The 27,041-nt window shown below is 41.3% G+C and overlaps 1 protein-coding gene across 20 annotated transcripts in view; it reads left to right on the top strand.

The window, feature by feature from the left end:
* PBRM1 (polybromo 1) overlaps nucleotides 1–26,736 on the top strand; it is a 116,733-nt gene extending 89,997 nt beyond the window's left edge. For 10 of the 20 annotated variants that reach the window (XM_030306967.1, XM_032592248.1, XM_032592252.1 and 7 more), the window contains 9 exons: nucleotides 913–1,070; nucleotides 10,382–10,565; nucleotides 11,127–11,337; nucleotides 11,967–12,168; nucleotides 15,548–15,712; nucleotides 19,099–19,254; nucleotides 22,311–22,381; nucleotides 22,492–22,708; nucleotides 23,890–26,736. In XM_030306967.1, coding sequence (XP_030162827.1) covers nucleotides 913–1,070; nucleotides 10,382–10,565; nucleotides 11,127–11,337; nucleotides 11,967–12,168; nucleotides 15,548–15,712; nucleotides 19,099–19,254; nucleotides 22,311–22,381; nucleotides 22,492–22,708; nucleotides 23,890–24,062 — 1,537 coding nt within the window. In that variant the 3' untranslated portion in view covers nucleotides 24,063–26,736. The remainder of the gene's footprint in view (nucleotides 1–912; nucleotides 1,071–10,381; nucleotides 10,566–11,126; nucleotides 11,338–11,966; nucleotides 12,169–15,547; nucleotides 15,713–19,098; nucleotides 19,255–22,310; nucleotides 22,382–22,491; nucleotides 22,709–23,889) is intronic. The other 10 variants (XM_032592270.1, XM_030306986.2, XM_032592269.1 and 7 more) reach the window with 2 other exon arrangements.
* Nucleotides 26,737–27,041: the final 305 nt, after the last annotated feature.

Raw genomic sequence — 27,041 nt, 5'->3', positions numbered from 1 at the left:
TAGGATGTGGGGTCTGAGAGAGAGAAAGGAGTCAAGGATGACTTCTGTCTCTTGTCTTGAAGAACTGGAAGGTGGAGTTACCAGTAACTGAGATGAGGATACTGCTTCTTGTTAGGAACCACAGGACATTGGAGACCATAATACCAAGCTGGTGGGGTGGTTGTGAGGAATGATACAGTACCTGGCACATAGCAGTCACATGTGAATTTTTATTTTTTTCTAGGGAGATAGTATCTGGCTTTGGTCAGATTCTCAAGGGGTGAAGGGCTCTTATATCTTGGCACTCAAAAGTCATGAACCAACCATTGCCTTACAGGAATATCTGCCATTCATGTGAGCTGACCCCAAATATCGATGGTTTGCGTGTGTATTTGGCTGACAAGTCCAGTGACAGATGCTTAGTTTTGTTTCACCATGAGCATCTCAGGGAAAACACCTGGGAGATATGCCTTAGTATTGTGTTAAAATTGTTTTCCCCTTAGATAAGTAGCCAAATGTTTGTTTCTCTTTCTGAGTATCTTCTCCTGTGCTCAAAAAGGACGAAACATCAAGGAAATTGTCTTTTTATCAAAATAGTCAGTGAAACTTCTCTAAAATAGTAAATATCATCGAGGCGCCTGGGTGGCTCAGTGGGTTAAGCATCCCACTCTTGATTTCAGCTCAGGTCATGATCTCACAGTCGTGAGATGGACCCCATGTCAGGCTCTGTACTGGGTGTGGAGCCTGCTTAAGATTCTCTCTCCCTCTTCCCCTGCCCCTCCCTGACTCACGCTCATTCTCTCTCAAATTTTTATTTTTTTTAAATAGTAAATATCATTAGGTTTTTGGCTAGCAGAATTTTTGGTAGATTAATCCTTCCAGAATGAAACCTGTCAATTCATTTTAATGGAATTTCTCCATTTTTCCCCCAAGAATTGAAAAGGTATGGGTCCGAGATGGAGCTGCATATTTTTATGGCCCTATCTTCATTCACCCAGAAGAGACAGAACATGAGCCCACAAAAATGTTCTACAAAAAAGAAGTGTTTCTGAGTAATCTGGAAGAAACCTGCCCCATGACATGTATTCTGGGTACGTATTTCTGCCTTTTCATTTAATCACATTGATTCTGCTACAGTTGACTGAATACTCCTCCTGTGTTAGGCACTGGTCTAGGTGCTAGGTATACAACAGTAAACAGACCAGAGTCAGTAAGTAAATTAAAATTAAATCTCTAGAACATCAGGTAGTAATTAGAGCTCTGAATGAGAATAAGGCAGAGGAAGAGGATAGAGCAAAATGTTGAGGGGAGGTCTTGTAGGTAATATGGTCACCAAAAGCATTTCTGATGGGTGACGTGAATAGAGCCCTGAAGGCAGTCAGGGAGAAAACCACCCAAATACAGGCATGCTTCGTTTTAGTGCGCTTTGCTTTATTGCCCTTCCCAGATGCTAGGTTTGTTACAGATTGAAGGTTTGCAGCAACCCTGTGTGGAGCAAGTCTGTTGGCGCCATTTTCCCAGCAGCATTTGCTCATTTCATGTTCCTGTGTCACATTTTGGTAACTCTCACAATATTTCAAACTTGATTGCTATTATATTTGAGATGCTGCAATCTTATGATAAAACTTTAATGGACGAGGAATTGCTTGTTATGGAGGAGCAAAGAATGTGGTTTCTTGAGGCAAAATCTCCTGGTGAAGATGCTGTGAAGGTTGTTGAAATGACAACAAAGGATTGTGAATATCACATAAACTTAGTTGATAATGCATCAGCAGGATTTGAGAGGATTAACTCCCAATTTTGAAAGAAGTTTGTGGGTCAAACGCTATGAAATAACATCACGTGCTACTGAGAAATCATTTGTGAAAGGAAGAGTCCGCTGATGTTGCAAACTTCACTGTTGTCATATTTTAAGAAATTGCCACCGCTACCCCAGCCTTTAGCAAACACCATCCTGAGCAATCAGCAACCATCAACATTAAGGCAAGACCCTCTATCCCCAAAAAGATGGGGACACCTGGCTGGCTCAGTCGGTAGAGCATGTGATTTTTGATCTCGGGGTCATGAGTTTGAGCCCCATGTTGGGCGTAGAGTTTACTTAAGGGGCGCCTGGGTGGCGCAGCTTGGTTAAGCGTCCGACTTCAGCCAGGTCACGATCTCACGGTCCGTGAGTTCGAGCCCCGCGTCAGGCTCTGGGCTGATGGCTCAGAGCCTGGAGCCTGTTTCCGATTCTGTGTCTCCCTCTCTCTCTGCCCCTCCCTCGTTCATGCTCTGTCTCTCTCTGTCCCAAAAATAAATAAACGTTGAAAAAAAAAAATTAAAAAAAAAAAAAAAAGATTACAACTCACTGAAAGCTCAGATGATGGTTAGCATTTTGTGGCAATAAAGTGGTTTTTAATTACAGTATATATATTGTTTTTTTAGACTCAATGCTATTGCACACCTAATAGACTACAGTATAATGTAAACATTACTTTTAATGGAAACCAGAAAATCATTTCAATCACTTTATTATGATATTTGCTTTATTGAGGTGATCTGGAGCTGAACGTGCAATATCTCTGAAGTGTGCCTGTGTCTGAGATTTTACTCATTTTAGGCACAGCAAACATGAAATGCAAAGCCCTTAAGGCAAAGTAGCTGGGTATGGTTGAGATAACAGTAAGAAAGCCAGGTGGCTGGGGCAGACCAGGAGGGTGTGGTAGAGAATGAGCCCCCTGAGGTGCCTGGGTGCACACTCACAGTAGGTCTACTAGACAGTGCTCAGATGGAGTTTGGAGCAGATGGGAAGTCCTGTCTGGGTGTGAGCAGAGCAGCTATGTGGGCCAGCATATGCACTGGAGGAGTCCCTGCAGCTGCAGGATGGGGAATGTGTAAGAATAAGGTAGGATTCGGGGGAAGGAGTTGAAAGACTTCTAGTCTCTTGGACTCTTAACCCTAGCAATGTTACTCTCCCTGATCCAGAAATGTGCAGGGCTCGTGCTGAGGTTTCCGTTCAGTCATCCTGAGTGTTCACACGCACTCTGCTGCTCAAACGTAGTTCTGTGCATCATATACTGTCATTATTTTCAGCTATTGCATTTCTTCCAGCCCAGAGTTAACACTACAGCTTACTTACAAACCAGCTACTCTCCATCTTTTGGAATAGTTTTCCAAATGATGTCAGTGAAAATAGTGAAGTAGGAAGATTTGAGGGCCATTCCCTCGCAGAAACATGGAGAAAAGCCCACAAAAGCTGTCAGAATCGACATTATTAGAACTCTGGAAAACAGCCAAACATCATTTGGAGTAATTCCTTTTTATAGACGCTTAGTAGAATTTGTTGCACTCTGTAGTTTATAAACCACATATCCAGGCTCTCACTTATTTCTCACCATGACCCCGTACTAAAGATGCTGTCATTCTCAGAAAATTGAAGTTACTGTCCAATACATGGCCAAAACTAAAACCTGGGTCTTTTCACTTCTACTTCTGTACTGGTGTTTGGAACGCTTTTGAGAGTGAAAAGAGGTGCTAGTATTATTAGGCAGGATACCAGGAAAGCAGTGAGATGTATGGTTACTTCATCTTGAGATGATGCATTCCCCAAAAGGAAATGGATCTAGTGGTCACAAAATGGGATTTCAGCCCGGCTTGTGCATTTCTCATCTTCTGTAATGTAGACCTGATGGGCATATTTCACTCAGGAGACAGTACTGTTTTGCTAACAATGCTTTTTGTTCATTGCCTTCAGTAACTTAAATAGTAATCAGACAACCACAGAGAAGTTGCTTTTAGGAATGAACATGGCCACACCTGACAGAAAGTACCTCCAGCCTAGGCACTTGGATCATAAAATTTCCAGGAACCTGGGTTTCTGAAACATGTCAATTCCTAATTTATTTGCCAGTTCTGTTTTCTTCATAGTAGGTTTTTTTAATGCTGCATTAATTGAAAAACTGTTCTTACTAAGGTAAGAAAATTAAAAGGTTTTTAAAAATTAGAAAGGAAAAAATTAAAAGAATTAGGTTTTGCAAAGAGATTATTAGGTACATAGAAAATTGAAAAGGTATTTGGATAAACTATTAGAATTAATAAATGAGAGGTGCCTGGGTGGCTCAGTTCATTAAACATCCGACTCTTGGTTTTGGCTCAGGTCATGATCTGCTTCAGGTTCTCTCTCCCTTTCTGCCCCTCTCCCACTCATGTGCAGTCTCTCTCTCTCAAACATTTAGAATTAATAAATGAAAATACCAAGATTATCTATACTTTTATTTGTGGTCAATGAACAGAAAGTTGAAGTTTAAAAATACACCATTTATGTTACATACCTAGGAATAAATATTTTAAAAAGTTGTATAAGACTATGGATATAGTCTCCCTCTCTTTCTGCCCCTCTCCCATTTGCGCTCTCTCACTCTCAAAAATAAACATTAAGGGGCGCCTGGGTGGCGCAGTCGGTTAAGCGTCCGACTTCAGCCAGGTCACGATCTCGCGGTCCGTGAGTTCGAGCCCCGCGTCGGGCTCTGGGCTGATGGCTCAGAGCCTGGAGCCTGTTTCCGATTCTGTGTCTCCCTCTCTCTCTGCCCCTCCCCCGTTCATGCTCTGTCTCTCTCTGTCCCAAAAATAAATAAAACGTTGAAAAAAAAAATTTAAAAATAAACATTAAAAAAAAGAAAAAATTTAAAAAAAGATGTATAAGACTTCTACACACACACACACACACACACAACCCTCTGAGGAAATGATTGAATGAAATCAAAAAAGACCTAAATTAATGAAGTGATTCATCATGTGTATAGCTGTTAAGTTCAGTATTATAAATTATTTTTATAATGTTTATTTATTTTTGAAAGAGACCAGGCATGAACAGGGAAGGAGCAGAGACGGGGGAGACACAGAATCCAAAGCAGGCTCCAGGCTCCAAGCTTTCAGCACAGAGCCCGACGCAGGGCTTGAACTCACAAACCATGGTATCATGACCTGAGCCGAAGTCAAACGCTTAACCCACTGAGCCACCCTGGGCGCTCCAAAAGTTCAGTATTAAAAGAAGTCATTTTCTCCCATATCGATCTATCTAATTCGTTGTAGTTCCAGTCAGAATCCAGCAGGTTTTTATCAGTTTTGTATGCTTTGTTGAATGAAGCTTCCTGGGGCACCTGGGTGGCTCAGTCGGTTGAGAGTCCGACTTCAGCTCAGGTCATGATCTCGCGGTTCAGTAGTTTGAGCCCCATTGGGCTCTGTGCTGGCAGCTTGGAGCCTGGAGCCTGCTTTGGATTCTGTGTCTCCATGTCTCTCTGTCCCTCCCTTGCTCATTCTCTTTCTCTCTCTCTCTCTCTCTCTCTCTCTCTCTCTCTCTCTCTCTCTCTGAAATGTAAAATAAAACATATAAAAAAAATTTTTTTTTTAATGAAGCTTTCTAAGCTTTTATCTTTTCCATGTCTTCTGAAGGCCTGGGAGGAAGCCCAGGTCAGGGCACAGAGAGACCACATCCATTCCAGGGCTACCAGTCAATTTTACTCTTTAGCTATGAGCACAATTCTTACCTTTTCCAAATCTCTCTTTTTCCTTCTGTGAAATATGGAAAATGGTAACTATGCCTCCTCTGAATTGAAAAGGCTTTGGATTGTGTAAGTCAAGTGCTGTAAGTCAGAGGCAGTGATAATAGTTATAGCCATTTTCAGCTTCTAAAATGTTTCTGACCTGTTTTTCCATGTTTTAGCTATTTTGCATGTAAATGTTTAATAAGTTATTAGCTATGAACACTCCTGTTAAAGTCAAGAGCAAAATCAGGGTGTTCTTATCATTGTTATTTAACTGTGTTGTGGAGGTACTAGCCAGCACAGTTAAAAGTAAGAAACAAAATCTACAGTGAGGTGATAATTCAGGAGGATCAACTAGGAATTACTCCATAATAGGAGAAGATGGGGGGTTCACAGGTGGCTCAGTTGGTTAAGCATCTGACTCTTGATTTCTGTTCAGGTCATGATCTCACAGTTGTGAGATCGAGCCCCACATGGGGCTCTGCACTGACAGTCTAGAACCTGCTTGGGATTCTCTCTCTCTCCGTCTCTCTCTGCCCTCCCCTTCACACTCTCTCTTTCAAAATAAATTAACGTTTAGAAGAAGAAAAAATGTGGTGTACCTGGGTGGCTCATTTGGTTAAGTGTCTGACTTCAGCTCAGGTCATGATCTCACAGTCCATGAGTTTGAACCCCGCGTCAGGATCTGTACTGACAGCTCAGAGCCTGGAGCCTGCTTTGGATCTGTGTCTTTCTCCTCCCCTCCCCTGCTCATGCTCTGTCTTTCTCTCTCTCAAAAATAAACATAAAAATATTAAATTAGGGGCACCTGGGCGGCTCAGTTGGTTAGGTGTCCGACTTCAGCTCAGGTCATGATCTCATGGTCTGTGGGTTCGAGCCCTGCCTCCGGCTCTGTGCTGACAGCTCAGAGCCTGGAGCCTGCTTCGGATTCTGTGTCTCCCTCTCTCTCTGCCCCTCCCCAACTCATGCTCCATCTCTCTCTGTCTCAAAAATAAATAAACATTTGAAAAAAAAATAGTTTAAAAAAATTAAAAAGAGAAGGAAGGTAAGTTTGAGTATAACATGGATAACAAAGCAACTGCCTTAAGAGATTGAATAATAATAAAAAGATAAAACATGTTGGGATAAATTTAACAAGATACATGCCACATCTGTATAAAGAAAGTTTTTAAATGCTGCTTTTAATGCATTTAAAAGGGAGTGCTTGAACAAATTGAAAAGCATACCGTGTACTTGAATGAGAAGTCTCAACATCATAGAGATGTTCATTCTCCCTAAGTTAATCTTTAATGTGGTTCCAGTATATGTACCAATGGGAATTTTCTTGTGAGGAATTTGGGACTTAAATAAACTGATGTTTAAAATAATGGGGTGCCTGGGTGGCTCAGTTGGTTAAGCATTGACTCTTGATTTTGGCTCAGGTCAAGCCCTATTTCCGGCTCCACACTGATGGTGCAAAGCATGCTTGGAATTCTTTCTCTCTCTGCCCCACCCCCCAAATAAATAAACTTAAAAAAAAAAATCTCAAAGAGAAGCAAAAATCAGGAAAATATGAAAAGTATAATAGGGGGTGAGGGTCTGTCCTGATCAGATATTAAAATATCATTAAAATTATTTATATGATATAAATACACAGATTCTTTGAACAGAATAGAAAGTTTAGCAGTAGAATCAAATATAAATTAACTTATGATAAAGGTGACATCCCAGGTAAGGGGGAAAAGATGGATTTTTCTGTTAAGTGGTATTTGGAAAGAGCATAGACATTTGGAAAAAATAAACTTGTATTCATCCCTCACATCAACTGCAGAATAAATTTCCAGATGAATTACAGGTTTAAATGAACATAAAGTGAAACAGCAAAGATACCAAAAGAAATGATGAGAAAGAAATTTTGATAACCTTTGGCATAAACCTAGAACCCATACAGAAAAACAGGGATAAATTGGACTATGTAAAAGTTGAAAATGTTCGCATAACCAAAACAGGCAGAAACAAAGATAAATGACAACTTTTAGGAAAATACTTGCAATGTATGTAATACATAAAGATCAAATTTCCGGGGCGCCTGGGTGGCGCAGTCGGTTAAGCGTCCGACTTCAGCCAGGTCACGATCTCGCGGTCCGTGAGTTCGAGCCCCGCGTCGGGCTCTGGGCTGATGGCTCAGAGCCTGGAGCCTGTTTCCGATTCTGTGTCTCCCTCTCTCTCTGCCCCTCCCCCGTTTATGCTCTGTCTCTCTCTGTCCCAAAAATAAATAAACATTCAAAAAAAAAAAAAAAGATCAAATTTCCTTCACATATGAAGAACTTCTATAAAACCTTTAGAAAAAAATCAACATGGGGCACCTGGGTGGCTCAGTCTCTCGAGCATCCAACTCTTGATTTCAGCTTTTCAGCTCAGGTCATGATCCCAGGGTCATAGGATCGAGCCCCGCATTAAGATCTGCACTGAGCATGGAGCCTGCTTGGGAATCAATCAGTCAATCTCTCTCTCTCTCTCTCTCCCTCTCCCCCCCACCCCCGTCCTTCTCCCCCGCTCATGCCCACTCTTTCTGTCAAAATAAAAATAAAAAATAGAAAACATCAACACTGAACAGAAAAATGGGCAAAGGATAAGAATAGACAGAAGTTACCAGTGTTTCTTAAATGAAAATATGCCCAACCTCAGCCATTAGAGAAATAAACGTACCCAGATGTTCTTTTTCTTTATTTTAATTACCTACCAGATTGTCAAAATTTCCAGTATTAACTAGTTGACAAGAACATAGGGAAGTGGCATTTACCTACTTTGTGGTGGGTTTATGAATTAGCACAACTTTTATGGAAGGTAATTTGATTATACCTGTAAAAATTACAGTGCCCATACCTTTGACCCAGGTTGTATACTTTTAGAAGTTTTTACCTCAGATATACTCACACATGTACAAATTGATATATGTGTTAAATTATTTATATCAGCATTATTTGTTTCAGTGGGAGAGCAAAAAATTGGAAATAGCCTAAATGTCCATCAATAGGGAATTAGTTCAATAAATATGTTAACACCAGCAGTGATCCTCAAGATACATTATTTTACAACAAAATTTAGTTGTAAAATAATGTAAGTGATATGCTACCATGTTTTAATTGTAAAATACATAACATAAAATGGAGTTTTTTAATCATTTCTAAGTCTACAGTTCATTGACCTTAAGTCCCATGACAATATTGTGCAACCGTCACTATTCATTTCTAGAACTTGTCACCTTCCCAAGTAGAAACTTGCTACCCAACAAGCTGTAACTACTCACTGCTCCCAGTACTTGGTAATATCTGTTCTACTTTCTGTCTCTATGATTTTTGTCTATTCTAGGTACCTCATAATAGTGAAATGATGTGCTGTTTGCCTTTTTGTGTCTGGCTTTTTTTGCTTAGCATGATGTTTCAAGGTTCATCCATGGTGCAGCATTATCAGAATTTTATTCCCTTTTATGGCTGAACAATATTCCATTGATGTATACATAACATTTTGTTTATTCACTCATTCTGTAGATGGACATTTGGGTAGTTTCTACCTTTTGGCTGTTGTGAATAATGCTGCTGTGAACATTGGTGTATGAGTATCTAATTGAGTTCTTGCTTTCAGTTCTTTTGGGTATTAACCTAGAAGTAGAATTGCTGGATCATACAGCAGCCCTGTTTAACTTTTTGAGAAACTGCCATGCAGTTTTCCACAGAAGTTGTAGCCGTTTACAGTCCCATCAGCAATGCGTAAGGATTCCAATTTCTCCACATCCTTGCCCACACTTGTTATTTTCATTTTTTTGTGGATTTATGGGGAAATGTCTGTTCAGATCCTTTGCCTGTTTTTTAATTAGGTTATTTGTCTGGTTATTGTTGAGCTGTAGGAGTTCTTTGTATGTTCTGGGTATTAGACTTACACCAGAGACACGATTTGCACATATTTTCTTCTGTGGGTTGCCTTTTCACTTTCTTGATAGTGGGCTCTGAAGCACAAAAGGTTTTCATTTCGATGAAGTCCGGTTTATTTTCTTTGCTTGCTTGTGATTTTGATGTCACATCTGCCTAATAGAAGGTCGTAAAGATTTACACCTATATTTTCTTCTAAGAGTTTTATAGTTGGAGCTCTTATGTTTGGGTCTTTGATCCATTTTGAAGTTACATTTTGCTTATGGTGTGAGGTAAGGTTCAGAGTCCACTCTTCTGCATGTGAAAATTCACTTGTGCCAGTGTTAACATGACTCTTTTCTCCCCATCAAATTGTCTTGGCACCCTTGGGGTACCTGGGCGCCTCAGTCAGTTAAGCGTCCAACTTCGGCTCGGGTCATGATCTCATGGTTCATGGGTTTGAGCCCCGCATCGGGCTCTGCTGACAGATCAGAGCCTAGGGCCTGCAGCCTCTCAAAACTAAACAAACGTTAAAAACAAAAAAAAAAATTGTCTTGGCGCCCTTGTAAAAAATCAGTTTCTTGTAGGCGGTGCCTAGGTGTCTCAGTCGGTTAAGCATCCAACTTCAGCTTAGGTCATGATCTTTCATGGTTTGTGAGCTCAAGCTCCACATCAGGCCCTGAGCTGACAGGGCAGAGCCTGCTTTGGATCCTCTGTCTCCCTCTCTCTCTGCCCCTTTTCTGCTCATACTCGTGCACTCCCCTCCCCACCTCTCTCTCTCAAAAATAAACATTAAAAAAAAAAATCAGTTGCTTGTAAAAACCCAACTGTGTGGGTTTGTTTCTAGACTTGTAACTCTATTCTCTTGATCTGCGTGTCTATTTTTATGCCCGTGTACACCTTTTAAATCTTCTGACTTTTGAGTCATGCGAAAATGATTGTTAGCTATGACCACAATTTACTCCTTTAATTTCCCTCCAATTTGCCTTTCAGGAAAGTGCGCTGTGTTGTCATTCAAGGACTTCCTCTCCTGCAGACCAACTGAAATACCAGAAAATGACATTCTGCTTTGTGAGAGCCGCTACAACGAGAGTGACAAGCAGATGAAGAAATTCAAAGGACTGAAGAGGTTTTCGCTGTCTGCTAAAGTGGTAGATGATGAAATTTATTACTTCAGGTAAAGCTTGAAAAACTTCAACTCCCAATAGGAAAATTGATACTCAAATAGTATAGCCCATGGTGGTTTTTTGTTTGTTTTTCTTATTCTTAAACTAGAGCTGTGTACATTTCAAATAGAAAATATTAATTCAGCTAAAAATTAAAGGAAAATCCTCATTGTCGAGATGTAATAACTGCCCTTGGCATAGACTCTAGTAATTGTAATTTGGAGGCAGAAATCCTTCGTTCTGGTTTATAGCCTATCTATTAAGAGATCTTGCCTAGTTCCACAGTATGAAAATTCTCTTCGCTGTATTATATAGGCAACTAGATCTCAACTTTGGATCCAGTTTTGTGGATTTTGGGTGGATTTTCAGCAGAATTCTTTGAAAAACAAACGTCTATAAATAGGGGTGACTTTATAAATACCCATTTAAATTCTTTCCTTTGCTGACTTAGAACATACATTGCAGATTGCAGGAAGTCTTTTCTAAATATTAAGGCAGAGCATTGCTTTCTGACCAATCCTGGAGTGGTATTTGGTGATTGTTTTCTTTTTTTTTAATTTCACTGCTTTTAGAAAACCAATAGTTCCTCAGAAGGAGCCCTCACCTCTATTGGAAAAGAAGATCCAGTTGCTAGAAGCTAAATTTGCTGAGTTAGAAGGTGGAGATGATGATATTGAAGAGATGGGGGAAGAAGATAGTGAGGTCATTGAACCTCCTTCTCTGCCTCAGCTTCAGACCCCACTGGCCAGTGAGCTGGATCTCATGCCCTACACACCCCCACAGGTGATGGTGACAAGTTCCTGTTACTTGTCTTTCTCTCAGCTTTGGTTCATAGCACACTCAAGCCGAAGGAAGGAGATACCCAGCCCTCACATATGTGAGCTTCAACCTAGAATTATGCAGGAAGGAACAAATTTTTTTTCTTTCTTGATGCCACAAAGAATTTTAAATTTCATACCGTTTTAAACTTTGCATAGATAGCTATTTTTAATGGCATGTTAAGTTAGAAAGCTCTGCCTACCTTGTGTTGAAGGTGAGCAGTGAGGAGCAGCATCGCCGTGTGACTTTAGCCTTTCCTGCCCATATCTTTCTCGTCTCTCCTCCTTCAGGCCCTTATCTGGGTCGAGGTGATCCCTGGTGGTATTTTTTTCTCATTCAGAATTTTCCCAAGACATGATTGTGAGGTCACCATTACAGATTACAGTCATGGAATTCAGAGAAACTTTCATTTATTTCTTAAATGGTAAGAGGCAAGGAAGAACTGTTTTGACCAAGAAAATGACCAGCTATAAACTAAACGTGTCTGCAAAATAATAATAACTATTGAATCACATGTTCCTGGCTTCCAGAAACCTTGAGCAGTTGACCAGATGCAGTGTTCTGATGCACTATAAGAGCTTTCTGTCTTACAGTCTACCCCAAAGTCTGCCAAAGGCAGTGCAAAGAAGGAAGGCTCCAAACGGAAAATCAACATGAGTGGCTACATCCTGTTCAGCAGTGAGATGAGAGCTGTGATTAAGGCCCAGCATCCAGACTACTCTTTTGGGGAGCTCAGCCGACTGGTGGGGACAGAATGGAGAAACCTTGAGACAGCCAAGAAAGCAGAATATGAAGGTAAATAGAGACTAGGTGCGACTATCTCAGCTTTCTAAACAAGAGGGTGTTTTCAGGAATGCACGTGCATAGACAGGTTTTACTCTCTTGTTCTTACCTCTTGCACATGAACTGTGTGTTGGGGACTGTCTCAAATGGCTCCCAGCCAACAGTTTAAATGCCAGCCTTGTCCTGACTGAGCAAGCACTGCCCCTGACTTGGCCTTTGGTCCTGGTGGGTTTTTTTTTCCCCCTAAAAAAATTTCTCAAATATTTTGCTATTAAAAATTGCATGGTTTTCTTCTTTTGTTGAGTCTTATAAGCATACGTGTGTTGAGCTGGGGAATGATTATATAAGAATGTTAAGTAGAATTTTGGTTAAAATTCATCCAAAAGGGAACATTCAAAATCAGGATCTATTATGGCTCTCGATAAGCCACATATTTAAGTTGCAGGCTGAGGCTTGGCTGAAAGCGCTTGGTTTCCTAGGCCAGTCTTGGCCTGTGCTATGTCTGCAGTCATAGCTACTTTTAAGGCACTTGGAGTCCCTGATAAAGTTCACCTGCCTTCATTTTCCTTTTACTCTGTAATTAAGTTATTTGGGGCCATGAGCTATCATTTAAAGATTTGGTGGTTCTTAATTAGCCTTTAGGGACAAATACCTGAGAGATATTGGGGGGGCGGGGGCAGGTATTGTTTTTTTTAAATGTCAGACATACCTTTAATAAATGAGTAGTGAACATTAGATTAGGCAGGACTCTTGCCTTGGAGCTATATTTTTTTCCATTTGGAATTGTATATATTGTTCATTTTGCCAGCTTAGAGCTGTCTCTCTATGGTTCACCACTGTGATCAACCATTACTCTTCTTGGCTGGGTCTAAATCTGCTATTTTCCAGCAAGAATAAAGAAATTAATTGTTAAGCCTGCCTCCTTTATTAAAATGTGTGGTATTTCCTAAGAAATTTTTCTAAAAAAAAAGATTTTAGTCTTTTCATTTATATCAATTGATTGATAATTGTAAAATTATCTGACAGGCTTCCCCAAACATCTTCTGCAGAATTCTAATCCTACAAGATGCTCAGACAGAAAAACCTTTGTGGCAAAACCAGTTTGAGAAGCATTCCAAACACTTCCACTCTTGGAAACTTATAGTGCATACTCCCATAGTAAAGTCTTTAAGACCTACCATAAACACCTGTGTTTTGTCACCTGGCATTTTCTGAAACTTGATCAAGTATTCATATAATGCTTTCTAGTATCATAAAGAACAAATATTTTGCAGAACACTCTTTAAGAAACCCTAGTCAATTCCATAAAAACCTCGAACTTTTCTTTGGTATTTGACCTTACTGAAAGTTAAGACCAAATATCACTCCATTGGAGGCATATTGGAGACGAAGCTCATGTGAATGTAAAGCCCAGTCTAGGGCAGATGAAGCCAGTCACATGTGGCTGGTTATTTAGAGTGTGAACAAGAGAGACAAATGTGCTGGATGTAAAAGTACAAACGCTGGAGCAGGGCTGGAGAGAGGGGCAAAGGAGGGCTTCCAGGAGAGTCTCCTAAATTCAAATGGGAGTCTGAAATGGGAAAACCAAGTGAGGATGAGCTGGGTATGACTCAGCAGTGTCTGCCTGAGACACAAAATCTGAACTTGTGGTGTTTGGACCAAAATCCAGTGTGGGTTTGAACTCAAAACCCAAAGTTTGGAGTTGGGCTAGTTTCATTTAACAGTCGTCTTTTCCAACGCAGCCCGTTGGGCTCTTCCCAGAAGGAGCCAACAGGCAGCCAGTCCAATATTCGATCCACAGGCCTGAATTTTTCTTTTTTCAACTTCATTTTTTTGCTCTCCCATTTTACCGTGTCATTTGTGTAATGAAAATACTAGAATTTAATGTGGGGGTCTAGGTCATTCAGTGGTTTTGTTTTGTTTTGTTTTGTTTTTTTACTGCTGGCACAAGGAAATGGGTTGTTCCAATGGCCTTTGTCCCTCACGTTCATTGTACAGAGGATCTATAAACTGGGACAGTGTTAATGAGTGATGACAGGCCCATACAGGTAACTCTCACAGCAAGGAAGCTCTGACTTGCTTGACTTTCACATTCTTATGCTCATGGAGGACTGGAGCTGTTGCTTCTTGATTCTATTTAAAGCCATGTGATCTTGAGCTATTTTCCACTCCTTAGATCAGCCAACAGTAGCCTTTTGAATTCCATGTTGGAGGGTTAATGTGTGGCAGTGGAATGTGCTATCATAAGTCAGGGCTACATGTTGCTGGTTCTCTCTGTGTCCTTGGACAAGTTACTACCTATCTCCCAGCCTCAGCTTGCCCATGTGAGGAGTGGGGAAGATTTCCCATTTATGAATAGTGAAGCAAAACAATCCCTGTATTGTGAGAGCTTTGGGAACACATTTCTAGACTTTTCTAGTAAGGGTCCAGCCTGCTAGCTCCCAAAAAGACTGGGAATGTGATTGTTGGGGATACTGGCTATGGAGGGGTAGGACAGAGCAGCTCGAAGGAGAAAAGGGTACAGCAAGCGGTGCTCCACAGCCCAGAACTGGCACAAGCAAATGCTCCTCTTGTATTTTGGATGAAAGAAGAGTGATTTCTTGGAACTTTAGCTGATTTAGGATGATCTATGGTCAGTATTGAACTGCTCAGCCTCAGGAAACCTGGTTCTGTCAGTACATTGTCCATTGTTTCATATGTGTATATATATTCCCTGCTTCTGATGACTGTAGCCTGGAGTATCATGCATTTTTCCCCTCGGGGTTTATTAAACATGACCTCTTTGCTTCATTAGGATGTAGAAAGTAGTGTTTTATTTTCCCTAAAACCTTGTGAAGGAGGCAGTAAGCTACTTTTCCCTTACAGAGTTAATTTTCTTCAGCTGCTAAACCCCATGACACTAATGACAAGAGTCCTCAAATCGTAGTAAAATTGGGTGCAAGGAATCAGGAAAATAGTGTAAGTAACAATTGTGCCAAAAATTATAATGGGCCATGGAATTGCTTCATGTTGAAATTATAAATAATTTATAATGCTATTAATACTAGAATAATGGTAGCGCTTCTCATCTTCAGGGTGCCTTGTGAGATTAACCACGTTGGTTACGCTGGTGACGTGTTTAAATAAAACCTGTGCTTTCTGAATGTGTGTTGCAGTCTTAACATTCTTGAAATCTTTGCAGACCAGTTCTCAAGATGGGATAGGAAAGCTGGACGCTAGGTTACCAAGTGAAATCGGCCCGACTCCTCCTGTGTTGAGACTAGTCATCTACTGTTCCTTCCGTTGAGACAGAACTGTTGCCTGTGTTTTTACTAGTCCTGTTGAATGCAATGGATGGTATTTTGAATTCCTGGGTTAAAAACAGAATTGAAAATCTGAAATGCCTTTACAGAGCGGGCAGCTAAAGTTGCTGAGCAGCAGGAGAGAGAGCGAGCAGCACAGCAACAGCAGCCGAGTGCTTCTCCCCGAGCAGGCACCCCTGTGGGGGCTCTCATGGGGGTGGTGCCACCACCAACACCAATGGGGATGCTCAATCAGCAGTTGACACCTGTTGCAGGTAAAAACAGGAGCTAAGACCATTTTTTTCCACTTTAAGAAATTCCTTCATTTTTTTTTTTCTCCAATGAGGAGTAGGCCACAATCTCTAGGCTTTTCTCATGGCAGAGTCAAAGTTTCCAGTCGTCCATGTCGTCCTTCTGTCGCCTTTCCCATATGGGCAATGCCTCCCCTCTGCCCCAGAAATGGGCCCTGGGCCGAGCCCTGGGAATTAGTAGGGAGCAGCTCTAGCCTGGCTGTGGGCATGGTCTGGCGATACTCTCCACCCCAGACTGCTCTGGATATAGAGCCCTATAGCAGAAAACCTAAACAGACCCTGAATTCTGTTCTGGAGGGGCTCCCGAGAGAAAACACGAAACTAAGCACTTAGGTGATACCGATTTTCCCGTCTCATTCCAGGGTTCAGTTTGCCTTGTTCTGCTGCAGCCATCCTTAAAAGACTGACCATTTAAAAGGATTTTTGACAGTGAATTCTAAATCCTTTCTTGGTCACTAATGTGCATGACTGCTAAGTGGAGTACAAAGTCCTTATTCAATTCATTGTGCCCACTCTGTAATGCTTTTCTATTTAATTACATTAAACTGCATTTTCTGTTAGTATCCCAGTCACATATTTGTAAAAAAAAAAAAAAAGAAAAGAAAATGATGAATGTGGTTTGCTTGTGTGTGTTGTCTCTGGTTCTGGTAGCCATGGCAAATTTGGCTATTCTTGAATTGAATATCCTTGTCTGATGTGTCTCCAACGAGAAGCCCGTAGATCACTTCTCGGGTCCTTCCTTCGTGATCTCCCTAAGCCTGGTGAGGTCCATACAAGCCACCTGAGTGTCTTCTGAAGCAAGCGGTCTGACTTCTTTTCGCAGGGAGTCCAAGACAGTGTTGTTCAAGGCAGGCTCATTGGGATGCTGTTTTTGTTTTTGCTTTTTTGTATTTGCTTTTCAAGGAAGAGTAGCATAGGATAACTTTTTCATTGTCGCTCCTACCTTTTGTGATGGCAAGTTCTCAAATGCACTGTCGCTCAACTCAGCAGTTGCACTCGCCAGAGCACATCTGAATCATGGCTTTTCAGTACTCTCAGTGTAACTGACGTTGATCTAACAAATCTCATAATCGCCTGCTCTATTCCATGGCCCATTTTGGTTAACGGGATTCCAGAGGGTTTTAGAAATCAGGCCTTGAACATGGGGACTTTTGAAAGTTAGAATTCCCTCGTTGACATCCTGTTTTGTTGCGTTTGATATGTGATACTGTAGCACTGTGCCCTTGACTAAAAAGCCCAGGGACACGTTAACAAAATGAATTCAAACAGCTAAAACTATTAAAACACAGCAGCTGCAGCATTTTAGCTCCCTGTTGGGGAATACCATCATAGCGCTCTGAGGGGCAAGGAGTGGTGGGGGGGGGACCCCTTCACATTATTAAGCATGTGCTGCCCAGATTCCAGGCCATGGGAGTGAAGGGCAAGCAAGCATCCTGTACGGTCACCAGTCTTTGGTCCACAGTGGGAACTTTGCAGCTGACAGGGTGATTTTTCTTGGGTTTACAGATTGCTTAGGGCCTAAGTCTTAGCCTTGTTGCTGTCTGAGACCAGCTTTGCTTACAAGCATTAAAGCTCATTTGAACACATGTGACTGGGATAATAAGTGCCAAAGTACAGTTTAATGAAGACAAGTGTCATGGCTTTCAGTTCTTAATACTTTTCTTCAACCACAGCCCGTGAAGGCTGCGTTCAGATGGGCTTTTGTAATTGAAAGCAAAGCCTCCTAATGTCCTTAAACTCCCACCTATTTACCCATAAGAGCTGGAGCTGGTGGTGTGGTTAAAAGGCAGTTTGGCAGTTTTGTTTAAGATGATGGTATCTGTTCAAAAGTACTTTTTACTCTCTGAACTCTCATTTTAAAAACCATGAAACTCATAATCCTATTTCATGTATAGAGGTACTATTTAGAATTCGCTTTATTGGTGTGTGTGATTTTAAGTTTTTCAGTCAGCTTAGATATGACTAATGAAGCAGGCTGAACCAATCTCAGAATTTTCAGTAATGTTATAGCTTCAAAAGACTAAACTTTTATCAATAGATACCTTTCAATAATCCTTATGGGAAAGTCAAAGAGTAAAGTCCTTAGAATCTGGAGTTTTCCACTGTTTCCCAGGGTCCTCCTACAAAGAGTGTTTTGTAAAAATGAGGTTTGGCACCCGTCCCTCAAGCTTCCCTTCGTGCAGGAAGCTGGGACCAAAGGTGATTGCATTCTGGGGGGAGCCTTATGTTTTGTTTATTGTGATCACTTCAAATCCCAGAAGAGTTAAGTTGTTTTTCTTGCTCAAAAAAAATGTCGTATGGCTTTAAAGTTTTTTTGATAGGTGAGTTTTTGACATTTTGAAATTATTTTCTTTCTTTCACTCCTTTTGCCAAAAATACTGGTTTCCTGAAACTCTTCCCTAGCCAGCAGAAAATATTTTGTGTTATGAAGATACGCTTTGAAAATAAAGGAATAAAGGCCTCTGTTCACAGAAAGTCTGTACCTCATTTAAAATGTTCCCTGTTAACTGAAGGTTTATGTGAGGGCATTTGTGAACTTGGAGACAGTAATGACAATTGGCATTTTCTCACATCAGCAGAGCCTGATTCTCCAGCCATTCCTTCTGAGGTCTGCGTGCCTGCTACCGAGTGACCTGGGATTAGCTTAGCTTGGCTTGGGAGGGTTTAGGTTTTATCTTTGTTTCACATGTTTAGAGATCTAAAGATGAAACATCATCCATTGTGATGGCTCTTCTCTGTTCCCCAGCTCAAGCCTGAACATGATCCATTTTTACCAAGTAGTGGTGGGGCTAGAAGGGAAGAGGAAGCCTTGAAAGGCTCTTGCCCACTCCCCCCCTCCACCCCCACGCACCCCAAGCTGGAGAACCATGCTTTGTGATCAGGGCTGTGCGCCTCATTTCCCTCCATTCCAGTGTCCCCTCATGTGCACCCATGATAGGCGTAAGAGTGTGGGCAGAGTGGGGTGATGGGGTTTAGTCTGTTGAATTAGAACCGCAGTTGCAGAACTGGTCACTCTGTTTGAACAGCTTGCAATAACATGACCTTGGGAAGGCTGTTACTGGAACTCCTCTTTATTATTATTTAATTAAAAACATGCAACATATTTATCCCAGGGAAGATAACTGCAAATAATAATCTACTAAGTACTAATTCATCCACAAGTGTTGGATTTCATATTTGTAACTTTTTATTTTGTTCATTATTGCAACAAAATAATTGCACTAATTGCTGTTATCTCACACAGTACTAAGGGCGCTTTATTCATTGGTAGTGCATGGGGGGGATTTGTTATTACTTCGCTCATGTTGCATGTTAATGATGCATGTCTGAAATTTGTTGTGTCCTTCAAGGCATGATGGGTGGCTATCCGCCAGGCCTTCCACCTTTGCAGGGCCCAGTTGATGGCCTTGTTAGCATGGGCAGCATGCAGCCACTTCACCCTGGGGGGCCTCCACCCCACCATCTTCCGCCAGTTGTGCCCGGCCTCCCGGGCATCCCACCACCGGGTAAGAACTTCATCCTCCTTCACTCATTAATCTCATCTTCATATTCTCTTTTTTCCTCCCTCAGCCAGTTGTTCCCGGAGGTACCTGCTGCCCACTGTGGCCAGGCCTTTCCTCACTGAGAATCCCAGGGATGTCAGCAGCAGGGCCTGTCCCGTGTATTTGAGCAGGCGGCTCAGCACCTGTGCCCTTGGGCACCTGGCTCCCTAGCAGCAGCAGAGGACACATGGCAGAGACCAGACTCAGCAGACCAGGGGGCAGAAGGCATACTCTCATACCACTCAGACAATTTGACGTGTGCTCAGAAAACCGAATACAGCCTAGGAAGGTCATGCCCTCTTTAATCAGTGAATGATACATGGATGATCAGTGAACGATATCCCAAATGGCTAGTTCTCAGTCACATAGGAAAGCACTTTGGGTCCTGAGGGCACTTCTTCCTCTGATTCAGTTCTTCTCTCACAAGGTCTTCTGTATGGAATCCCTGCTCCATCTCCTGCTTCTCAAATAGCCCTTCTAAGGGGATTGCAGAGTCACTGATCACGGTGAATAAATCCTTCAGCCAATCATTCTAGGAACAAAAAGGAGGGAGGGAACGAATTTGCAATGAACACGTTTTCTGTATATGAGTCCCCTAAGAAGTATGACATAAGACCTTAAAGAGCAGCATAGCCCTCCCATACTAACTGTGGACACTGGTTTATCAGCAGAAGCTCAGAATTTATTTCATGTAGAAGCATATAAATGGAGTTCAGAACTAGCTACAGATTTACTTTGTAAATAGTAAGTTAAAATATTACTTTATTGTGAAAGGAAGATTGCAGATTCCCATATTGATTGCCATCAAATGCAAAAGAACTGACCTTTAGCTGTAATCTAGTTGGAGGGAATGTGACCTGAAGATAACTTAGAAGAGCATTGGGGCCATTATCCAAAATACCAGCTAAAGGCCTGGCCCAGATGACAAAATGTAGAAATGTTAGACTTGCCTCCAGCAGTGTTGGGTTATACAGAGTTCCAGAAGTGCTTCAGAGGTACACCCAGCAGTGGGCAGGGTGAGTGAACCTGGTGGCTTGGCCTAGAGCCTCCAGCCACACTCTTATGAGTATTGCTTAGAGAATGGCCGTAACTCCACACAAGTGTTTGATTCAGATATACCCGAAGAGGAAATGTTTATGGCAGTGGGTACTTCATTTTAGAAGTAGTGGCCTGTGTGGGAGTTACTCTTGCAGCAAAAGTCAGTCATAAGATGGGTGTGCCCCTGTGGCAAGTAGAATTGGCCTTAATTCTGTACCTTCTCACCTTGACTTAGGGTACGCTATCTGACTGACTCAGACCAGGTTGGAGTTGACTTCTGGGTGCATTTGGTACTCAGTGGGAGCCACATCTAAGGCCAGTACCCTCTAAGTAGCAGATACCTTTTGGTGGGTGTTGAGCACAGCTGTGTCCCTTTCCCCACTTCTTCGGGTGTTTAAAGTGCATTTGAAGGAGGCACACACTTACCTTTTAGTTGGGGAGACAGGGAAGAGCTCTTAGTGCCCACACACACGCACGCACACACCTGCTTGGGCTTGGAGGAGAGGAGGACTCTGGGAGCTCCTCTGCTGACTCAGCCCATGCTCTCACTGGCTGCCCCTTTGCATGGCATTTTAAAACAGGAAGCAGAGGGGATTGCTGAGTTGTCTGTGCTCCCCTGCAGAAAAGGAGAAAGGCAGCTCAGGGAGGCCCCTCATGTTGTGGGATCTGAGGAGGGTGAGTGTCCCGGAGGGGGGCGGTGCACAGGGGTTAGTATGTTGGAGCAGCAGCTTACCCACCACAGCCTCTTAACCCAGTCACAAATAATCATCAGGATTCGGCTGTGGTGATCTGGAATATAAAAATCCCCGCTTTGTAAACAGAAAGCTTATTTGTACTACCACATTCTCTTTAACAAATGTCTAATACTTCCTGAAGTGGCATTTAGCAATTCAGAACCTTAGAATAGTGTACTGGTGCTGCCTGACCAAAATAGCAACATTTTGAATCTAGAAAATCTAGTATGTGAGGTGAGCTCCTTTTGACCCTTCTTTGCAGCCAGCAGGATTTGTTTAAAAGTTTAAACAGGGGTTTGTTTGACTGTAGTTTGTTAGTTTTTAACAAACTGGAACCCTTCCTTATTTCAATGTTTTATGAGAATAATAAATGGACAGTCCTGAGATGAAAACAGCCCCAGACACAAAAGTTAGGACATCTCACCTTTATCAGCTAGTACCTGTGGGACAGAAGTTGCTTGTGAGGCATCATCACTGGGAAGTTTATAAACTTACAGAGTACAAATGTAGAAAGAGTACAAAGTTTATAAACATACAGAGTGCAAATGTAGTAAGACCACGAAATCTTTTCTCTTTCCCTTTGTCATTTTTGCATTTTAAGTGATAGCAACGAGGCTGATTTACTTCCAGATGATCCTTTTCCAAGTACTGCTCTACCAGATGGAAGTGACCTGTCTGCCAGTATTAGTGACTCCAGTTAGAACCAGGGGTGCTGGGGGCCTGTGAGTGGACCGCAAGGATGTGCCTCCAGCCACCACAGAGCTCATTTAACCGTGCGCTTGCACAGCCTCTCCCCTGTGTCCCTGCTGTCCTAGCACACTGCCTGCTGCTGAGCCTGACTGCAGCACCATCACTGCCAAAATGAAACTTGGGCTCCAGTTTCAGGAAAATGTGTTGTCAGAAGAAAAACATCTTGAAAATAGAGGTGTATTCTGACTATAGTTTACCTAGGGAAATACTAGAATTTTATGCAGGGTTCAAATCATTTCTAAGCCATAAATAATTAATGTACATCTGACAAGTTGTACTACCTTTGTACTTAAAATAGCTAGGAAACCAAAGAATGTGAACTTTCTATTTGAATGCTGCATCCTGTTCTGGGGGCTTAGGGTTCTTATCCACAAAGATTCAAGGGCAGAGATCCATAGGTTTGCATTATAAATGGCATCATTTCTTATCAGGCAGTAGTTTTTCAGTAGCCATCTCAACTCAGAACCTCTAACTGTGCCATTGCGTTCTGAATTATAGGTGTGATGAACCAAGGAGTGGCCCCTATGGTAGGGACTCCAGCGCCAGGCGGAAGTCCGTACGGACAGCAGGTGAGCCTCCCAGCTGGATTTTCTAGGACTTGACAGAATTCAGGTTATCCTCTTTCTCAGAGCATGTGCCAAGTATTTTTTCCCTCACCATGTGCCCTGTGCTCTTTCAGGTGGGAGTTTTGGGGCCTCCAGGGCAGCAGGCACCACCTCCGTATCCTGGCCCACATCCAGCCGGCCCCCCTGTCATACAGCAGCCAACAACGCCCATGTTTGTGGCTCCCCCACCGAAGACACAACGGCTTCTCCACTCAGAGGCCTACCTGAAATACATTGAAGGACTCAGTGCTGAGTCCAACAGCATTAGCAAGTGGGACCAAACCCTGGCAGGTAAGGAGAGTCCTTCTCAACAAGCCTTTGTGAAAGCCGTGCATCGTCAAAGTCCTCTCACTGTGATTGGCGTGTTATGCCATGGGGTAGAGATCCACTTTTCGTATATAAGTAAAATAAATTTTATCTTGAACATCACACACCGAAGATGGTGGGGGTTTTTTGCTCAATTTCTAGACTTTGTTTTGTCATAAGCATCACTGCTGTCTTTTTAAGTATATTCTGAATTTTTTCAACAGTTTTTCAGGCATTTGAGCATCAGCACAGATGCACTTGGGTAAATTAAAAATTAACTTCAGTTCAGTTTTAAAAAAGAAAAGAATATTGGAAAACATGTTTCAGATAACCTGTTGAGTCTTTATTTAGCTCAGAGGGCTTCCTGAGTGGGTTTTCAGTACCCACTAAAATAACGTGCCTGGCTTCTGGGAAGAAATGTGGAAGTTCCTACTCATTCTTCATTTCTAAACCTAATTTGATTTCTTTCAGAAGTATGTTTTCCCTTTCCTCACATTTACCTTTTTAGGAATTTTTGTTAACACTAAAGAAATTGATTATCAGGACTGCCTACAACAAAATAGTAGTGATCAGATCTTTTAGGTGTTTGTGCAACTCTTGTGTTCCCTTTTAGAGAATTATGTTATATGTGCAGCTCTTTTGTGAAGTCATTATTATAAATTAGATAATTTCTAAAATACATAGCATAAAATAAGACATCCTTAGCTAGGTAGTCTCATACCTAAGCACGTGGTTTTCTAAAAACCAAGGTGCCTAATAAAATAATAGGCATTTGCTTGGAAATACACTGCAGGGTTAAAATTCATAATATTTAATAAATAATAAGTGTTAGGGGTACCTGGGTGACGCAGCTGGTTAAGCATCCAACTCCTGGTTTCCATCCAGGCCACAGTCTCACAGTTAGTTCGTGGGTTCAAGCCCTGCGCTGGGCTCTGCGCTGACAATACAGAGCCGGCCTGGGATTCTTTCTCTCTGAGCCTCCACCACTGGAGCATGCGTGCACCTCGAAATAAATATACTTTAAACTTTAAAAAAATCTTTAAAAAATATTAAATGTTACATGCTTTAGTAAATCTGTCAGGCCTTAGGACTGAGGGGGAATTGTTACCTACTTATATTTTTCCTTATTCCTACTTATATTTCTCCGTGTGTATTTTAATTTTCAGCTCGAAGACGCGATGTCCATTTGTCAAAAGAACAGGAGAGCCGCCTGCCCTCTCACTGGCTGAAAAGTAAAGGGGCCCATACCACCATGGCAGATGCCCTCTGGCGCCTTCGGGATTTGATGCTCCGAGATACCCTCAACATTCGCCAAGCATACAATCTAGAAAATCTTTAATCACGTCAATTACGTTTCTTTTATAGAAGCATAAAAAGTTTTGTGGAACAGTAGCCATTTTAGTTACTGGGGGCGGGAGGGGAGGAACAAAGGATGATAATTTTTATTGCATTTTACTGTACATCACAAGGCCATTTTTATATAAGGACACTTTTAATAAGCTATTTCAATTTGTTTTTGTTATATTCAGTTGATTTTATCAAATACACAGAGATTTTTTTGCATATGTTTCCTTCGTTTAAAACCAGTTTCATAATTGGTTGTATATGTAGACTTGGAGTTTTATCTTTTTACTTGTTGCCATGGAACTGAAACCATCAAAGGTTTTTGTCTTGGCTTGGGGTTTTTGATTTTGGTTTTTGGTTTTGTTTTTTAAAAAAGAACAAACAAAATGAAAAAAAAAATACATACACACACACACACGCACACATACGCACCCATGAGAGTTTACAGATTAAGTTGACAATGAAATGTGAAGTTGGTCCTAGTTTACATCTTACAGAGGGGAGTGCACTGATGTCTGCTTCATGTGCCTCAGTATCTCAAGTCACTTTAGCAGAAGTGAAGGGTTGTTTTTAGGTTCTAGGTGTTTGGCAAACATGGCACATTTGCTCTATGGACTCAGAGGCTTGCTCCAGAAATCTGAAGTCAGTGCTGTGCATCCTTCTGCAGCTGGTACATTGCCCAGACACCTGCGGGGCAGAGCACTGTTTCTTGTGCTGTTGGTCATATATGGTGTCAGTTATTTTTGCAGAACATGTGCACAACCCTGAACTGTATTTAGTCTTGGCAGGTAAGTTTAAGGGTACTTTTGATCTATTTATAATGAATTCACAATTTAATCCTATACTTCTTAGATTTAAAATTTTAAATCTCTTACATTGAAAAAATTGAAGTTTACCTTGAAGAAAGCATTGAGGTGTGCATGGAGGTGATTTATTTTTCAAACCTAACACCTAACCCAGCATAGGGAAGGGAGTGTATATGAGCTGTGTCAGAAGCATAATTGTAAAAGAGTAGATTGTCTACATATGCAAATATGTTTTCGTACCTTTATTTCCTCATCAGATGTGGCATTTTTTTCCTTCTGACTTTCAGCACTGCAATTCTCAACCAGAAATTTAAGGCTTTCTAGAATGTTTTTTTAAATTTAGCTTGTGCTTTTGAATTTCAGGAGAAAATAATTATAATTTAAGAAAATACTAAAAAAGACCATTACGGATCCCAGACACTTGGGCTTGACCCTGTCTCTCTTAGGTGACCCTAGAAGAAATATTTGCAGGTAGTGTATGATGCTCAGACAGGTAGAAAGCATCAAACCTGGAACAGTATTTCACTCCACGGTTTTGAAACCTGCTTTTTTGTAACAAGATGGTTGCCATGTTGGTGGAGCTTCCCTTACTGTTTGTAAATGGAGAGAGTGACCCTCACAGGATACTTTCTTCTTTTAATCTGGTATAAATCAATACCTGGATATTTAATTGCCATTCTTACTAAATCATGAGGACAAAAAGAGTGTAGAATGGAAGAAAAGCCTCTTGTATCTAGGTACTTTAAATACAGGAGGCCCTTGTAACTTAATTGCGTATAGTCAACCACTGGATCTCAGTTTGCATCAAGTATTTTAAATAATTCTGACTTTTAAAAAATGTATTGCAGTAGTATGTCAGTACCTTATTGTTAAACTGAATCAGATAAAGAAATCTTCAGTTCCTAGTTATTTGGGCCATTGAATCATCATGGACTGTATAATACAATCAGATTATTTTATTTCTAGACATTCTTGAATTACACCAAAGAACCTGAAATCTAATTTTGGTTAAGTTATTTATTTATTTCATTCACCCATTTTATTTCCCCTTTTAAGGTCTGGATGAGACTTCTTTGGGAAGCCTCTACAAACTCTTCACTGTGGGCTAGGGTGGGGCATTAGAAGCCAGGGCACTCCTCCTCCCGGCTCCTTCCCAGTGTCTAGAGGTGCTGTAGAAACCATAGATCCAGCCAGGGGCTTCCCGAAGGCAGTGCAGAGCCGGGCCAGGGGGCCGGTAAGCAGGCCCTAATTAAGTTTAAAAAAAAAAAATCTATGTATTTATTTTAGAATCATGTCTTTCTGTATATTAACTTGGAGAATATCAGTTAATATTTAGGATATAAGATTTGAGGTCAACCATCTTCCAAAAAAGATAAGCCAAAAAAAAAAAAAAAAAAAAAGTCCTGACTTAAAAAAGTACAAGTAAACTATATACATCTTTTTTTTTTTTTTTCCCCAATGAATTTTAGGAACTAGTGATATGGCTTAGAAAGTATAATGGCCTAAATGTTTTCAAAATGTAAGTTCATATGGAAAAGAGTTTTGTTTATATGGGGGAAAAACCTATTGGTTTAAAATAGTAGGTCAGCCAACTGATTTAAAAGGCGCTGAATTGCCTTGTTTTGAACCCCCCTTCTCTTCCTATGAGGAAGCACTGAAAGGGGATGCTTCCCTGTGTGAAATCTCAAACTGGTGTTGTTGACTTTTGAGCTTGAACATTTTCAGACCTAATTAAAACTTGGTTTATTCTAATTTCTGTATCAAAGGAGGTTTAAGTGGGAACTAGTCTTATAACATGTATGTATCATATGTTTGTTCATTTAAAGCTTTTTAATCCAAATAAAAATGGAGTTTGCAAAGTGATTTTGATTAACCAGGTTTGGTTGTTCTGTTAAAGCTTGTGTCAGATGTAAGTGTCAAGCAGATTTAATTGCTGCAAGTCTAGATTTTATGCTGACAGGGACACAGCTGCCAATTTAAGGGAACAAAGCTCCTCAGGTAGAGGCACAAGTCAGTGACCAGACCCTGGTTCAGGGCTTAGGCTGCATTAACACAAGCTGAATGTAGTCACACTGCAGCTTGACATGCCCCACGCCAAGCGTCTCAGGCAGGCAGTCAAGGAATTCCTGACATGTCCTCACCATGGGTGGAAATACAGGTCGAAGTTT

The sequence above is a fragment of the Lynx canadensis genome, chromosome A2 (genome assembly GCF_007474595.2).
Source record: "Lynx canadensis isolate LIC74 chromosome A2, mLynCan4.pri.v2, whole genome shotgun sequence".
Lineage (NCBI taxonomy): Eukaryota > Metazoa > Chordata > Mammalia > Carnivora > Felidae > Lynx > Lynx canadensis.
The sequence above is the reverse complement of the archived record's forward strand: the minus strand, read 5'-3'. Positions and strand labels throughout refer to the sequence as shown.